At 35.9% G+C, this 16,794-nt stretch overlaps 2 protein-coding genes across 2 annotated transcripts in view; one reads left to right on the top strand and one right to left on the bottom strand.

Annotated features, from left to right (window-relative positions):
- Positions 1-1,389, bottom strand: part of RPAP2 (RNA polymerase II associated protein 2) — a 42,014-nt gene extending 40,625 nt beyond the window's left edge. The window contains exon 1 of the mRNA XM_009884893.1: positions 1,338-1,389. Within this exon, the coding sequence (XP_009883195.1) occupies positions 1,338-1,389 (52 nt within the window). The remainder of the gene's footprint in view (positions 1-1,337) is intronic.
- A 215-nt stretch (positions 1,390-1,604) lies between these two features.
- Positions 1,605-16,794, top strand: part of GLMN (glomulin, FKBP associated protein) — a 20,732-nt gene continuing 5,542 nt past the window's right edge. Inside the window, exons 1-14 of the mRNA XM_009884740.1 lie at positions 1,605-1,670; positions 2,177-2,302; positions 3,710-3,829; positions 4,654-4,762; positions 5,997-6,243; positions 6,711-6,810; positions 10,290-10,477; positions 10,953-11,006; positions 11,934-11,964; positions 12,335-12,424; positions 12,967-13,008; positions 13,099-13,172; positions 13,494-13,578; positions 15,839-15,948. Of these exons, the coding sequence (XP_009883042.1) occupies positions 1,605-1,670; positions 2,177-2,302; positions 3,710-3,829; positions 4,654-4,762; positions 5,997-6,243; positions 6,711-6,810; positions 10,290-10,477; positions 10,953-11,006; positions 11,934-11,964; positions 12,335-12,424; positions 12,967-13,008; positions 13,099-13,172; positions 13,494-13,578; positions 15,839-15,948 (1,442 nt within the window). The remainder of the gene's footprint in view (positions 1,671-2,176; positions 2,303-3,709; positions 3,830-4,653; positions 4,763-5,996; positions 6,244-6,710; positions 6,811-10,289; positions 10,478-10,952; positions 11,007-11,933; positions 11,965-12,334; positions 12,425-12,966; positions 13,009-13,098; positions 13,173-13,493; positions 13,579-15,838; positions 15,949-16,794) is intronic.

The following is a 16,794-nucleotide window of genomic DNA, read 5'->3' as shown; positions in this document are numbered from 1 at the left end:
CGGCGGCCCGCTGAGGTGAGGGGCGAGTGGCCTTGCGGCTTATTTAATTCAGCCGTGACTTAAAGGCTTCCGTTGGCCGCCTGTCAGTACTGGCCTGGCGTGTTGTACCCTGCCTAGGGAAGGGGCCGAGGCATACGTTTATTAGAGAGGAGGGAGTATTAATAGTGAGTATTAATAGTGGAAACTTTCATATGATTCAGGTGCTGTCCACTTGCCGCTGAAACCTCTGAAAAGACTTAATTAGAAACTGGGTTAAGTATTAAGGCCTGGGACCGCCTGTGAGCTCAGCCGGTAAATCCCTGGAAGCACAGGGTGGGTGATCGGGGCATGTTTCAGGGCTGTGAGCACATTGTAAAGTTACTGAGGGCTGAAAAGGCAGGAATATTGGTGTTCAAAAGTGTATTTAGATTGTTTTGGGAGGGTTAGTAATACCCAGTAAAATTAAGGGCTCAAGCAATGCAACATGTGGTAATAAAGTATATGATAATGACCAAGTCAAAATGACAAGCTAGATAACTTGCTAGATTGTACTGATGTACACATCTTAAAATAGGCCGATGAGAATAGAAAGTGAGTTGTATGTTCTTTGAATAATAAAATTCACCCAGAGATGCTCTTTAAGCTCTTGTGAGTTGCCTGCTCTTTTGCAAACATCCAGGCAGCCTAGTTATCTAGATGTTGTGTGCTGTAGCTGAGGTCAAACATAAGAGGAAGGATTGAGGACTTTACATTGAGATGTCTGTATAAATATGGAACTTGGGGGTTTTGGTGAATAGTTAGCTAATTATCCAGGTGTAGAGGTAATTGACACTCATAATGATCATTTAACCAGGTTTAGGGACGTGGAATTACTTAAAGCTGTAAAGACTGTGGCCGCTGCTGTGATAGATCACATGGATAACAAAGCTTAATTTTATTTGTAATTCATGGTCCTGACTATGTAAAACATTGTATGTACTTAATGTTACTCAAATGTTTAACTTAATTGTTTCTAGCAAGAAAGTTTTAAATTATAGAGGCAGAAGGCCACTGAACGAGACCAACCTAGACGTTAGAAAGAAATAAATGATACTGCATATGTAACAGTGATTGGACTGTTGATAGAAACTGGCATTGTGGTTGGATCAGCTGTGCACATCCCAGGCGTCAGATCAGGCTGTTCCAGTCACAGCTGAGCAGGAGGTCCTCTGGTGAGAATAATCGCAGAAAATGTAGTGTATCATGGGCATCCATGCTTGATACGCAGTAAGACCAGACTTGCTCTGCATTAGCTGCAGTTTTCAATGTCCAAGTAGTATCTGAGGCCTCATATCTTCTTAACATGATCCTGAAATTACTTGAAATATTGCTTCCCTGTACATAGAATGCAGGTTGTTCCCTCTCTGTCATACTGTCCCCTGCAAATATGGGGCGTAGAATAATATAGTGTACTGTTCTTAAAAATCAATTTTTCCTGGTTTTTTTTTATCATGTGGTCTTCATAATATCTGTTTAAGTTGTTTTTATTCCTCTGTTGGTATTTTTTTATAACGTGATTATTTTTTAGTCTCTGTTTTTACTTCATGTGTTTTAATACTGCACTCTTTAATTTATAGTAGTTTTCAATGCTAGAAGAACAAAGTGAAGCTATAATGGCAGTTGATGAACTTCAAGCCATAATACAAAGATGTGTAAGTAGTTTTCTTTCCATAAAAGTAACACATGTAAGCAGTGTGCATTTCTCTTCATGTATTTTTATTAAAACCCCAAAATTAAAATTACCCCAAAACACAAGACAGTTGTTAGCAGAACTCCTTATTGGGCAGCTAAGTTCAGCCTCCATGTTGCATTGACTTTTCTGTGTTGCTTATCCCAAGATGCTTGATAATTTCTGCTTCTTGGAGAAAGAAGTGTTCTTGTACTAGACAGTACCTGCCTGAAGTAACAAAACCCTACAGGTTGTTGTAGAAAATACATCTTCCAAACAACATGCAGTAGTCTAGATTAGAAAGTGCTATTGAAATACTGCTTTGCCTTCTGTAATAGCTCTTGGTGGCTTTTTTAATATGTGATAGATGTTATATAAGAAAAGACTTACAATGACACTACATTTAATTTTGAAATGACAGCTTGGATTTTCTTATTTTTTATTTGTCTTTCATAAGTGTGGAGTTAAATGTGTGTATTTTCTTTCTAGCAAGTTCTGGAAGAAACTGATTTCAAAGGAGAAGATTTTGATCTGTTTCAGGTAGCAGGTCAGAAATGTCTAGAAGATGGGTATGCAGCTCAGTTGTTAGAAGTAATTCAAAATGAGAAAAATAAGGTGAGTTTAAGTTTGCACTATGTATTAGTTGTGCACTAACACACTGTTAAATAGCTAAAACTGCTTATTAAAAAGGGAAAGCTGCTTTCGCTGTGGAGCAAAGCTGTACCTATGAATAGTTAATAAGTTAAGTGCACGTTCTTGTGTAACTTCAGGTAGCTCACAGAAACCAAGTCATGATAATCTCAACAAAACCATTAATAACTTTTTCAGTGAGTTAAGTGAAAAGAGAGGATAAAAGCATAATTAAGAGAAAGTGACAATGTCCCTCTTTTGCAGAACAAGATTTCAGATGGTGTACTGGGTCTGGTGGGCATGGAGTTGATTTTCTTCATAGCAGCCTGTATGGTGCTGAGTTTTAGATTTGTAGCAGTGTTGATAACACACTAGTGTTTCAGCTGTTGCTGATCAGTGCTTGTATGGTGTCAAGGCTTTCTCTGTTTCTCACTCTGCCCCCTCAGTAAGCAGGGAAGTTGCGATGGGACACAGCTAGGACAGCTGACCTGAACTGATGTGAGAGATATTGCATACCATATAACATCATGCTCAGCGATAAAAAAACACGGTGATGGGGACCCATTCCAAAGTAGCTATTGCTTGACGACTGGCTGGGCATTGGTGGGAGTTGGTTTGCATCACTCCCCCCTCCCCTTTTGTCCTTCACTTGTTGTATTGTCCTTATCTCTGAGTTATTCTCATGAGTTATTCTTTCTTTTGTTGTTCTGATTCTCTCCTCTGTGCCACTGGGGGAGGAGACCGAGCAACCAGGTGGTGGGTGCTTAGTTCCTAACTGGCATCAGCCTATCACAGGTGGATATAACAATATTGGCCAAAACTGTAAGAGCCAACTCAGCTGATGCTAATGTAAGAGATGCTAATGTCTGTAGGCACTTTGGGGAGCTGGAAGAATGTACTAAATTGTATACAGATAAATAAGAAGTTTAGAAAGAAAGTGAAGGATGGAATGTTTTGACAATGTTACATGGGGATCATAGTCTGGTTTTGAATTTTGTGAGCTTGGAGTAGCAACTGAAGATCTTGATCCTCTCAGCTTAAACACAATTTGTCTAAACATTCTTTCTTTCAGCAAAAATTCTCTACTCAGTCTTGTTTTAAATGTATTGTCGTATAAATTCTTAGAAATGTATATTGACATGTAAGAATTAATACATTGAAGAAAACTTTACAAAATTCACAGCTGTGTTTATAGGTATGGGGAGAGAGAACACAACATATGTCAAGTACAGAACTTCTATGGTAATAGATGTTAAATTTTCAATGACATTATTCTGGTGTTTATTACAACCAGGACATTGATCTGTTGTCTTTTTGGCCTTAATTTATACAATCTTTCTGGGTTTAGAAGATGAGCAGCTTTGGTTTATTCTCCGGAAATCTGGTTTTTAGGTTATCGTCAAGAATATGGGTTGGAATCTCATCTCTCCTCTTGTTAGATGTATTTTCATGTATAAACAGGAAGATGATAAGCGAGAACATTGCCTGAAGATACTTGATCAGTTGGCACAGGTATGTTTTTGAAATATATGGTTATAATAATTGGAAGAAGGGAGAAGGTCCTAATTTTCCCTCTGATTTCCAAAGAAAATGAGGCATGAATACATTTGGGTTCTTCTGTCCATTTCCCATAACTTTTAAACTCATGGACCATTTTGATCTGAAGTAGCCACAGGCTTAGTGTTCTCAGAGGTAATTCACCTCTTACAAATCTTGGGAAATTGAAGTTACTCTTGAAGTAACTGGGTAAAACAAAGAGACATAGCATTACCCAGAAGAAAAATGCAGATAGAACTAATGAAGTTTTTGATAGCCAGCTGCTGCAGTCAGAGCAGCCACAGAAATACTGCCTCTTGTCTACTGCGGATACAGCATGAAAATGAGTACCTGATGATTCTGATAGAGTAGTAGAGGGGAAAAAAGTTTAAATATCTAGAAAACTAGTTCCCTTTCATTCTTGTACTTAAAAAACAACTTGGAAACTCTATAGCTTGAGTTGAATTCACACTGAAGTTTTTCTTTTCTCTTTACTCCTAAGGGTTACTTTACTAAGCTACTGTGAGGTTTTTATAGACCGTAGAAATCAAGTTTAGAGTCATTATTTATTATTATATGTTTTCAGTTTATATGAAAGTGTACACACATATACATTCTACAGAAGACATTAATTGTAAGGAATTACTTATTGTTTCACATTTGTTTTCTTAAATATTATCTTGGATGTTCGGATCTGCTTTCTTGACATTCAGGAACTTCTGTATTCAAGTTTGCTTGTGATGAATTTTTCAGCTTATGACCATAGTGATTAAAAAATATGCGTTGTTCCTCTCCTGCAGCTATGCAATCCAAAGGAACTTTTTTTGGGTTTACTAGAACAGATTGAGCAGACCTCTGGAGAGCAAGCGTGCCAAATTGTCATGTTACTGCTTCAGCCTTTGCAGACAGGTAACGTGCAGTTTCTCATGTGATTTCTGAACTAAATTATCTTCTCATTTGTTTATCAAATTAGTTTAGCCTTTGCTGGAAGAGTTTCAGAATATGTCTGTCCTAACAGGCTTTACAGTCTATTATATTTTGCAAAATAACACGAGGTATAATTTTCGTGCTTATATTGGCCTGTTCGAAAAAGAATTCAGATGGGATTAATAGCACCAGTTGAAAAAGCAATATTCAGTTATTTTTCATTGTTTGCAAGAATGCAGTCCTGTGACAGTTATATTTAGAGGTGTAAACCATTTGTACCGTTACAGAAATAATTACATGGATTTGTGAAATTCTTCATTATTTAACTTTTAAAACATACAATTCCATGTCGTCTTAGTATAAAACTTTTACTTCAGATTGAAGCAGGTTGAAGTATTTGATTGGTGGGGGGGGAAGCATTCTTCTGGCTTAGATATAAAAACTAAAAATGTTTGGTTTGGACACCCACACACCCACTAAGTAGGTAACAGGTGTCTGTTTTCGATATGTGAGATGAAACCAAGTGTCTTGTATCAAGTTTAAGTCTGATTGTAGCGGTCTCTGAGACATGTTGTTGAGTTATGTTAGAATTTAACAAGAGAAACATTTTGGTAATTAGAAGTATGTGGTTTTTTGTATAGCTCATCTACAGTCAGCCTGCATTGAGTGCAGTTTAAGTGGAGAGCCACTCACACTACTTCCTCAGTCTGGGAGCCCCTCTGTTGGTTCTGCCATGGAAGTGTAGAACAGTTCTGAGCTGCTTTAGGTAGAGTCGGATCTCAGCAGAAAGGTTGGGCCGTTGCCTCTGGTTTTGCCAAGCACAGGAGGAGTCAAGCAAAAAAAGCAAGAGTAAATAAATTTTCCAGATCAGGTAAATTAATATTATTTCACTGAAACTAGTTGTAGAAAGACAGATTTTTTCAGTCCTTGTCATGGTGCTACAGAGAAAGGAAGAATCTGTTGAAATGCATGACTGCTTTAATGTTTGTCATTCTCAAATATATGGTCATCTTAAGTACAGCATATTAAACTAGCTGATGATGTTTAGTCTTCCGGGATTTGCTCATGTGATTTCAGGTATCAGTCCCTCTCCTTCCCTGAAATTAAAGGCTTTCGTATATAGCGATAGTGTTTTTCTTCACGTTTTCCTCTACTAAGTAAGTAATAACTTAATGTCTCAAAATCTTCTCTCTCTGTCTTTTTTCCTTTCCCTTAGTGCTTTTGAAACTTCAGAACAAGAAGGCCTATTCAGTGGGTTTATCTTTGGCCATGATTATGAATCAGCTTACTCCTTTACCTGTACCTTATACAAAACAACAAATCCAAGAAGATAAACTTGGTCTCTGTCAATGTTGTAATGCAGTGGTGGACTTTGCTAAACCTTTTGTGAATGAAGTTGTTAAAAATATGGAAAAGTCGTCAGAATACAATGACATGGAGCTGAAGGAAGAGTTATTAAAATTGTGAGCGTTTTAGTGTAATCTATTCCTATAACTTAACAAAATTAACAGTAGGCATTTATTACATAGGCGGTACATAAATCATCTTACTAGTGTTTTATAATGATGCAAACTTATATTAATTAATGTGATATTTTGAAAAAGAAAAACCCTAAATATGCCTTACATATTTATGAAGTGAGAGAAGAAAGTTAAAAATAATTATATGGTTTTTAGTACATGGAAATGGTACAGAAATATTAGTCTCTGTGCTGTGAAGCTGTTTTGGTATTATTATTCTCAAATTTACAACAGTGAGGGTAATCATATTCTGGAGGTGAAGTCTAAGGAATGCTTCTATGGGAGATGTGGGGTTTTTTTTTTCTGCTTGGAATATCAGGAATAGCAGCAGGTAATGTGAGTGTAGACTTTATTCTTGGTCATCAATGACACTATTATAGTCTGTATTTGTTTTTCACTCTTTGTTTCAGCTGTATGAAAAGCCTGAAATACCCATTATTGATAGCTCAGCTTGAGCAACTTGAAGGCATTGAAGAACACCCCTTTCGGCATTTTGCAACTGAAATTATAGTAAGTGCAGTCAACATTAATTGCAGTGCTTGCAAAACCAGGGTTTTGCAGAATTACCTATAATTTGTTTTAGAGGTCATTTTGCTTCCTTTATTGGTTTGTGGGATGACTTACTGGGCCTTATAAGATATTGCAAGTAGATAAGTGTCTAAAATGGTTCCAGGTCCCATCTCTGGGAATTACAAATCTTGCAGACACAGTTTTGCTCCTTATAAAGCAGTTTGGACTGCTCTGTAAATCAGCAGTTGCTACTTTGCTGTAACAGCTGCTTTTTCTTAGTGCTGTATGAATTTATTAGAATATCTAAAGAATCATCTTTGCTTAAGTATTACGTCAAAGCAAAATCTACACATTACCTTTAATCAAAGTGTTGCACAGAGAGAAATCTGTAATGTGCGTAGTGCAGCGTGAGTTGACTATTAAAGAATATAAATTGCCGCTTGACCGCTGCTGATGCTGTAGCTGGAAATTCAGTGGGAACATGTCCGTTCCATGCTACCAATGCAGTTACTCTAGTTTTTAATGTTTCACATAGCAGGTGTATTTTATTAGAGCAAGATTATTGTGAGTGTAGATAGTTTTATATAGTTTTGCAGCAAAACTAAGCCTTATAAGGAGACAGTTGGATAGGAGATAGCTCCAGGTTGGATGGGGCTTTAAGCAACCTAGTCTAGTGGGAGGTTTTGAATATTTCCTCCCTTGCACAAATCCAAACGTAGTGGCCTGACCCCAGCTGGCCACTAAGCCCCCACCCAGTCAGTGGCTTAGGCCTCCCCAGCAGAATGGGGAAGAGAATCTGAAGGGCAAAAGCAAGAAAAACTCATGGGTTGAGAAAAAGACAATTTAATAAGTGAAGGAGAAAAACACCCAAGTGATACATACAATTGATAAGGTCACTCACCACCTCCTACCAGCAGACTGATGCCCAGCCAGTCTCTGAACAACAGTTAACCTGAAAAGTACTAGCTCCCTGACCCCGCAATTTGTCACTGAGTGTGATGTTACATGGTATGGAATATCTCTTTGGTCAGTTCTGGTGAGCTGTCCCAGCTATGTCCCCTCCCAGCTTCTCACCCACTCTCTGCCTGCTCGCTGGGGGGCAGAGTGAGAAACAGAAGGCCTTGATGCTGTGCAAGCGCTGTTCAGCAATAGCTGAAACATTGGCATGTTATCAGCACTGTTCTGGTTACAAATCTAAACCACAGCACCATACGGGCTGCCATGAAGAAAACCAACTCCATGCCAGCCAGACCCAGTACACCAAATTTAAAATATTTGTAAATACCAGTTGTCTCAAATTTTTAAATGTGTGGTTATACAATGATTTGTGTTGAGCTGATGAAATGAAGGCAGCTTCTTGACAGCCAGGTCCTGGATTATTTTATAACAGTTTATTCTGAAGCAGGCTGGTAAATCTTAAAATGAAATATAAGGGTAGAAAATATTCCCAGTACTAAATGGAGTCATCCCTCAGGATAGTCAATGGGACACTAGTTGGGTAACACTGAATAGACAGTAATAGCTCATTTGTGTCAAGATTGCAGCTAATGTCTTCACAGGCTGACCTTTTTAGATGTATAGGAGAACCGAGCATTAAATTACTATTAACTGGTTATTAATATTTACCGTTAACAAAAACAGAATTCTGGTTTTGATAACTGGCCATTATAATTCTTTTCTGTAAGTTGTTTTATTAACTATGGTTATACTTGTTTCTCATGTTAATGTTGACTGTATGAAAGAATAGAGTTAAGTTTGAGCTTTGGACTTTGTTCTGCCTTGTTATCCCTCGTTAGAGGAGGAAAATTCACAAGTCGAATACAGAAAGACAGAAGTCAAAGAATGCCTGGAGCTATGTAAGAGGGAAATGGAAGTTACGGAGAAGATAGAATGGGGGTGAAGCTGGCTGAGGGACAGAGGAAATCCAGCGATCAGAGGAAGACGGCTGAAATGGCTGTGAACTATGAACTAGGGGGTTAGAAGAAAGACTTCTTTTTATATGATACAGTGGAAGAATTAGTCCTAGAAGAGCAGAGAAATTGAGTCAAAGTGTCATTTTGGGGGAGGGAATGGCACACTAAGACTCAATATGTTTCAAGAGGAAGACTTGGAGCCAGCTGGGATGAGGAAAGCACACAGAAATATACTATATATAAGTGTCTGCAAATGTGCATGCATGCAGAGGAAGTCTGGAAGTTGACATGTGATGCAACTCTGTTTCTTCTCCCATTTGTGTTTAAAAATCTAAGCGTTTTTTCACGCAAAATTCTATATCCAAATGTTAAGATTGTAAAGTGAAGCACACTAAGCAGTTAGCAAAACTTTTGGTTGTTTTTCAACCACAATTAGGTTTTCCATCATGATCACATCCATTTTTTTTTCTACAGCATGTCTCAGCATAGGATGGAACTGTGGTGTAGATCAATCAGGGTTGTGCAATGAAAGAGAATCCTGTCTCTGACACCTTTACTTCATTTATTGCATGACTTCTAGGGTGTGCAGTGAAGGAGGCAGGGATTACCAGAAGCTGATCTCATGGGTAAGATAGTTGAAGGGTGCTATGAAAAACTGGCTTTTTATCCTGCCTTTCCTGTTGGGCGCAGTCTGAAAGTATGTTTCTTATGCTAATTATGAATTACCTTTTCTTCATTTTCTCGAGAAATTCACTTCTGCTGTTTGTGGAATTGGGTAATGAGAGCTGCAGCTAAGGTCAGTAAAGTCATGCTTTGACTATATGACATCTTGTGTAATCCTAGTTTTCCAAAATGTGAGATCCCAGATGTTCAGTTTGGACAACCCCAGAACAGTGAGTTAGCCTTGGGCTTGCTGTTTCTTCATAATATGTACAACAGGAGTTACACTACCTCCAAATCCACATGAATGTGTGTGTGTGTGTGTGGAATCACACTAGTATTTGTGAAGTACTCAGGTGTCATTGTGTTGTGCATCACTGGAAATAAAGGCCATACAGGGTAATTCTAACCTTAAAGCAGGGTTTGTCATTAGCAGATAAATGTTGCATTGCATATAGGTTATTGAGCAGAAAACAAAATACAGAGTATTCTGTGGTCTGAAAAACACAGGGGTCCTGTGGCTTAATGTGATCATGAAGCTATCATTGTTCATAGCACTGTGGATAAGGGAGGTAAACTAGGGTTTTGCAGGGTGACTTTGTCTTTTGCTAACTTTTGAGTGCTTGACTTTGCGATCTTAGTAACAGTCTTCTAACAGTAGTTACTTTTCCTGCAGGATCTTTTTTGTGTATGTATATATATCATGAAGACTCACCAAATATAAATATTAATTTATACATATATATAAAAATATAAATATTTTCTATCTATTAAATATATATTTATATACATATAAATACAGTAAGAGAATTTACTGTAAATATAGTTAAAGCTTTCAACTTTGAAGCTTAGTTGGTATACAGGTCTTTTAAAGGCAACTGTAGGCATTCTATCTTTCTTTTTTAGAGCATTTTGTGGAATATAGGAGAATTGATGCCATTAGTGTTTTTACATCGGAAAGGCAAAAGTCCACACTGGGAGAATCAGGAGTTTGCAGACATAGAGCGAAAGAATTCTGCAGATTCTTTGGCATGTCTATCATATCTGATGTTTGTTCAGCATTTTGGCATTGATTGCTTTCCAGTGGTATTTAGGTAAGAACTGTTCCTTCTACTTATGATAAGTCTGTACTTTGAAGATTCTTTCTGAGCAGAAGAAAGCCTTCTGAATAGTTATGAATGAAACCGTGTATTTCACTAGTATTTGTGTTGTGTCAACATTTATGCATTTATATTTTATGTAGCTTATATACATAAGAACATACTCTGATCCTGCAGTTTGTAATGGTTTAATTTTAGATGAGCTGTCCTTTTAAAGAAACTGGTAGGATTATTTACATGCTGAAAATTAACAGGTATTAAATTTTCAATTGCATATTTATAGACAGTTTCCACATAAGTTATTAACAGCAATTTGACTTACTATTTTTTGTCTATTTCAAAATTATTCGTTTTATAAAGATATTTTTATAATTTTAAAAACCCCAAACTAATCCTGTCAAATATATTAACTATGTGCAAAAGTATATGGCTTATGCACTTTAATGTAAACCTAATTTTTCTCTTTTAGTCCATCATACCTTCTGCAATGCAATATGATGCATATTGAAGTGCTACTGAAAAGGTAGGGTTTATGGTATTTGGAGTTCTAGATGGTAGGTGTGATCTTTTATAGTGATTCATAGAATCAAATTTTTAATATACCAGATAAGTTCAGAGGAGATTTTTAGACCTGAGAGTTAAAACTGCAAGTTCCACAACAAGACAGTTTCTTTTACTAAGACATATAAAAAATTTTCTGAAGCATTTATTTGTTGTTTTCAGCCTGTATTGGGATATTTTTAGAAACTTTATTCTGAAAATGCAAAATTAAGGTCTTTTAAACACATGCAGAATACTAGAGTGTATATTTACTTGTACTTTTGTAACAATTCGTTTACTACTAGAGAAGACTATTGTGATACTACTTATTTGAATGTGTTCTGATATGATGTGTGCCTGATTAAAGGTCAGGCTTTCTAAAAGAAATCAGACTTTTCTATATATTGTGATTATTTGACCTTCCTTAAGCAGCAGTGTTGACTAAATAGTTTCTAGCACTACTGTAGGAGGGAAGTTTCTCTTTATGACTGCTTACCATTGCCTGGTAAAATTTAAACAAAACTTCCTGGTGTCTTCAGTTTAGGATATGCTGTGTTTTTCTTAGGCTTCCAGAACTGTGCAAATGGAATCATCAAGGAGAAGTTTTGTTTTCTTTGTTAATCAGTGTCTTGATACCTCTGAGATACGAGATGCTGCTTTTGAGCATTTGTAAATATTGAGGAAAAAAAAGCCATTTTTGACCCTGAAGAGAGGAGTCTAATTTTCAACTTTTCACCAGCTGGTTTATTTTAAAAATCTTTGAGAGGAATAATGAAGATACTGTATTTAGAAAATAGAATGAAAATTGTTGAAGGAAAGGTTCTTTTTGATCTCTGTTATTTCTTCTGAACTATCAACAGTGTCTTTTTAATTAACAACTTAAATATGATAATGTTTCTTTTTTTTCTAGAACAGAAGAATCTATGTTATCTAAAGGACTCGTAAGTTTTCTTTTAATCAAATTTTCAATGTTAGAATGTTTATTTTTTTCCAGTTTAAAGTAATAGTAGAACTTTATTTTCCCTTTCTAAGAAAGGTACAAATAATAGTTCAGATAATAGTTTCAGAAATATTTTGAGGCTTAATTAGGTATTCTTCAGTCTTACAAACACATATTTATTGAACTTCACACATGCATAAAAGTTTAAATTGCCATTATCACTTACATTTGTAGCTCCTAGGAACTTTGGGTATGCGAATGAGCATTTATAGTGAAGGTGGTTTTAGCAATGAAATGTTAAGCATATAGACTAATGTCTTATATATGTGCAAAATCTTGGCAGTTTTTTTTTTTTTTTTTCCCACCTGCAGGATCTGTTTGAAAGCTGTTTATTGAGAATGGAAGATAATAGCCTTCTCCATCAGTATTTAGAATTCAGAGATTTTATTAACGTACCTCAGGTAATAAGAAGCAGTGTACAGATGTCTTTAAAGTTTGACTATAAATAACATCTAGTTGTGTTTGAGAGAGGACATACTACTGCACCTTTGTACGCTTGTGTCATTAAATTAAAATCTTCAGTGTCTTGCTGTACAGAATTGATTGTCTTTTCTACCCGCTACAGCATGAAGTTTCAGTGACAATTAAAATATACTTGGTGTATGTACAGGCCACTGAGGCAGGTGGACACTGATCTTTGCTGAAAGATGATACTTGCTCATCTTTGCCTCTTCCTTGCAAATCTGCTGCTTGACTGCACTCTTATTTGGACCCAACAGCACGAGAAGAGTAGTCTTGTGTATCAGCCCCGGGATTTCAACCACTGAAGCTAATGTGAATTTCTCTGATGAGAATCTTCTCATAGGCATGGTTTTGTGGGCTCTGTGTTTTTGGTTTTGGTTGGGATTTTTATTTTTAATGTCTTGAGTAGATTTTAGTCAGTGTGATGTAATGTAATAATTAGTATGTAATTAGAAATTATGTTTTCTCTGTCCAACTGCAGGATTTGGTGAAAGTTATGACGCTTTGTCCCATAGAGCATCTGGTATGTAATGGGACCTACAGAATCAGTTAAGTGCTGAATTTATTTAGAATTACTCTAATAACATCTTTTTCTTTTTTTTTTTTTCTTCAGAGAAAGAAGAGTTTAAATATTTTGCAGTTGTTCATAGACAAGTTTGATGCAGAGGGAAAATATACATTATTCAGGTATGCATCCAAATTACTGTAGATGGTGTAATATCAGCCTTATTGCAGCTTAATTGCATAGATACAATGATTTCTGACAAGAGTTTCTGTCTGGTAAACCACATTAATTTCACTATGTTAATTTTCAGATAAATAATCAATTCCAATTGCCTTACATAAAATCAGCTGTCTTATGTAAGCTAGTGTTTAAAGGTTATGTAGTCATCTTACTTTTCTGTGGTAAAACTCCTACTTAGTGAATTAAGGCCATAATATCATCTAAGTTTTGACCTAACTATATAGGCACCTTTGAAGAGATAATATCTTTTTGTTTGTTTGAAGGTGTTTACTGAAGACAAGCAACCATGCTGGTGTGGAAGGATACATCATTAAAAATATAAAAGATCAGGTTCACTTATCATTAACGGTGAGGCTATTACCACTAAAAAACAAGTTGCCATTTCAACATTGTGTTAGTATTATGTTGAGAAAATGTGTACAGCTTAAGCTTTGAGTGATGCATTAAAAAATCCACTTTGAAAAGAAACATAAGATTGGGAAATTATATAATTAAAAGTATTAATTCATCTTTTCCTGTGTATGTATTTTTACATTATAATTTTATAAATGTATTTTTTAATTGCACAATCTTACTGTATTTTTCTAAGAAGTTATTATTACCTTTTTTGTGCTTGAAAATACATGCCTCTTTCTCAAAGAGGAACTATTCAGTATTTTATTTTATCCTCACATTTCCCCATTTCTTGCATATAATTCAAATGCTACTGTCCAGACAGAATTAGTTTTTTCTTGTTTTTTATTATGACAGTCAGCACTATATTATGAGTGCTTCACAAATGTTAAATTCATTAGAGGGTTAAGCTAGATCAAAGCTATTTAAATCTCATATTTTATAATCATTTATGCCAGGAAGTTGGAAAAATTAATTTAATGTAAATTATTGACTCTTTTTTTTTTTCTCTCTCTCTCTCTCTCTCTTTTTTTTTTTTAACTGCTTAGAGCCTTTTCCAAACCAAATTCTGATTCTCAAGGATACTGCCTTTTGTCAAATAGGACAATATAGTAAATTTATGCATATTTTATGCTAGCATAATTATGTTAGAAAACAGTGAATTACTATTTATTAGATCATAGCCTATCCTGTATATTGAATCAGCAGGGGTGAAGAAGATGATAATATGAAAACTGTTCCAAAAGGAGCTTGCAGTAAAATGAATAAGCAAAAGTATATTCTGAAATTTCCTTAGTAATTAATTTTTTGACAATGCAGCTTCAGAATTCTCTTAATACATTTCTTCCGTGTAGAGTTCCCTGGCTGTCAAAAAGACAAATAATTTTAAAATCTTATCATATGAATTTGAATATTTGAGGTTTGTTGCAAAGAATTCTGCTATAGACATAATGATAACAATTTCCAATCGCTATCCATTTAGTGATTTTAATTTTAAAAAATTGTAGTTTTTGTGCCCTGCTAGTCTTAAATCTTTCCAGGTCCCTCATCTGATCTAACTTTGAACAGACAGTTACCCTTCTTGTCTTCTTCTCTAGTACCAGTTTTCCTTCCGGTCCATTTCTGGCTTTGTCCCAGTGTCCTCTCTTGTCTAGCGTCTGCCCTGTGTATGATATCTTTTCCCCAACCTTCCCCACCTTTACCTGAGAGAAGGACTTTGCCAACATAGGACCTTTGCAACAACTCCATGCTCTCAGCTTCGTTGCACTGACATGAAATAGCCTTTTGAAGAGGCTGTGACACTTTCAGAGAGGTGTGTGCTCACGTGTTCTTTGGGAATGATGGGCACACCCTTAAGTTAGCACCACTGCAGGGAGGCTCAGCCATCCTCATCAGGAGGGAATTTTCAAGGGTCTTAGCTGAAAGGCTTTAAAAAAAAACTTCTATGGAAGTGAGAGGTTTTTTTGTTGTTGTTGTTTTGCACCTCCTCGCTTCATAATTTGTTGTAATTTAGGGGAATTTTTATGAAAATAGTGAGTGGTCGGTCTGTGATGCAGACGGCATCAGAATAATTATATTCTTCCACTTCAAAACCTAGTACTCTACATCTTATGCTTAAATGGTTCTCCGTTCTGTTCTCTCCCCCCTCCCTCTTTCAAAAGAAAGTAACTGAGTGTCCTTCCTCCCTCAAAGAACCATAGAGGTGAAGGTGTACTTTACTTGCAAGTATTGCTAGGAGTTGTGAGTTTAGAAATATGCAAAGAAAACTTAAAACACCTGATCATCTTTAAAAAAAATTGACACTACTATTATGAAATGGAGTTGCTGTTAAAGACAGCTAATTGTTCCATACCTCAGTATAAAAAAAAAAAAAAAAAAAGAAAAGAAAAGAAAAAGAGTGCCTAGTAGGATTTGCAAAGTTTATGTAAACAAATATTAACTGTATAAGTGGTGGTATGGCGAAGAGGTGGAGAATCTATTCTGATGAAGCTGAAAAAAACAGCTTGGCACGAAGAGACAAAGTAGGGAGGATTATGATAAGACTCATTTGTATACTTCAATCACATGTAGTAATTAGAAAATATTCCTTACTGTGTTTTACTTTTTTTTCCCTTTCTGTTTTCCCAAAATTGTTAAATTAAAATTAAGATTTATTTAAGATACCTTTAAGATTTAAATTTTGCACTCAGCTATACTTTTTGTATCACTTTTTCAGAAGGCATGTGACAACATTTGGTTTACAGGACATCACCTGATCTCCCTTCTAGATTTAGTGCTTTCGCTTCCAGAAGGTGCTGAGACAGATCTTCTGCAGAACTCGGATAGGTAAGTTGTAATCACAGTTAGAGGCTTCTTTTTTAATAATTTAAAAATATGTCAAACTACCTTACTAAATGCAAGTATGCTGTCATGTAATTAATGGGGTGATAGCATCAATATATTTTACATTTTTGCAACTAGAAATGGAAATGATCACTTAGTTCAACTATCCTTTCAACTAACTCTCTATGGAAGGATGTCACAATGCTATTACATTGATTTTAACAATAAGAAAGGAATTCCTCCATTCCCTGAGGATATAAGGCCTCAGATGTCAGATTACAGAACTAATTGGTAAAGCATTATTTCTTCAGGACCGTATGGTTCATGAGCTTTCTGCAGGAGCAGTTGGAGAAACAAAAGAAACATGTTATGTTGTCTTCTGTGACACAGGGGAATAACAATTACCAGATACAACTTTTAGCACACAGTCCTTTTGAGGGTCTTTTACAGATTGCTGCCGGGAATCCAGTATCTCATGAGTGGGAATACAGAGCCACCTGAACAGCAAATACTTGCATTAAGTAATATAAAAATAACTGGAAATGTCTGTGAAAGTCTTCTGTATAGGACAGGTCTCTTCCTATATGATGAGTAAAGCTTGGGCTTCTAAGTCAGTAGGGTGGTAGTTTCCAGGTGGACACATAACTACTTAAAACCCCAGATGTGTGATCGGTAATTGTACTGTTTATCTGGAAAAAGCAATAAAAAGTTTCTGCTAAAAAGTATGGTAAAACAAAAGCAAACCACATATTTTTAGAGGCACTCAAAAGTTAAAATTCAATACAGTAATAAAGAAAACTGTCACACTAGTTTCATATCAACTTTGGATCACCAGTGATGCATGTTACA

This window comes from Charadrius vociferus, unplaced genomic scaffold (assembly GCF_000708025.1).
Source record: "Charadrius vociferus isolate BGI_N301 unplaced genomic scaffold, ASM70802v2 scaffold163, whole genome shotgun sequence".
NCBI lineage: Eukaryota > Metazoa > Chordata > Aves > Charadriiformes > Charadriidae > Charadrius > Charadrius vociferus.
The sequence above is the reverse complement of the archived record's forward strand: the minus strand, read 5'-3'. Positions and strand labels throughout refer to the sequence as shown.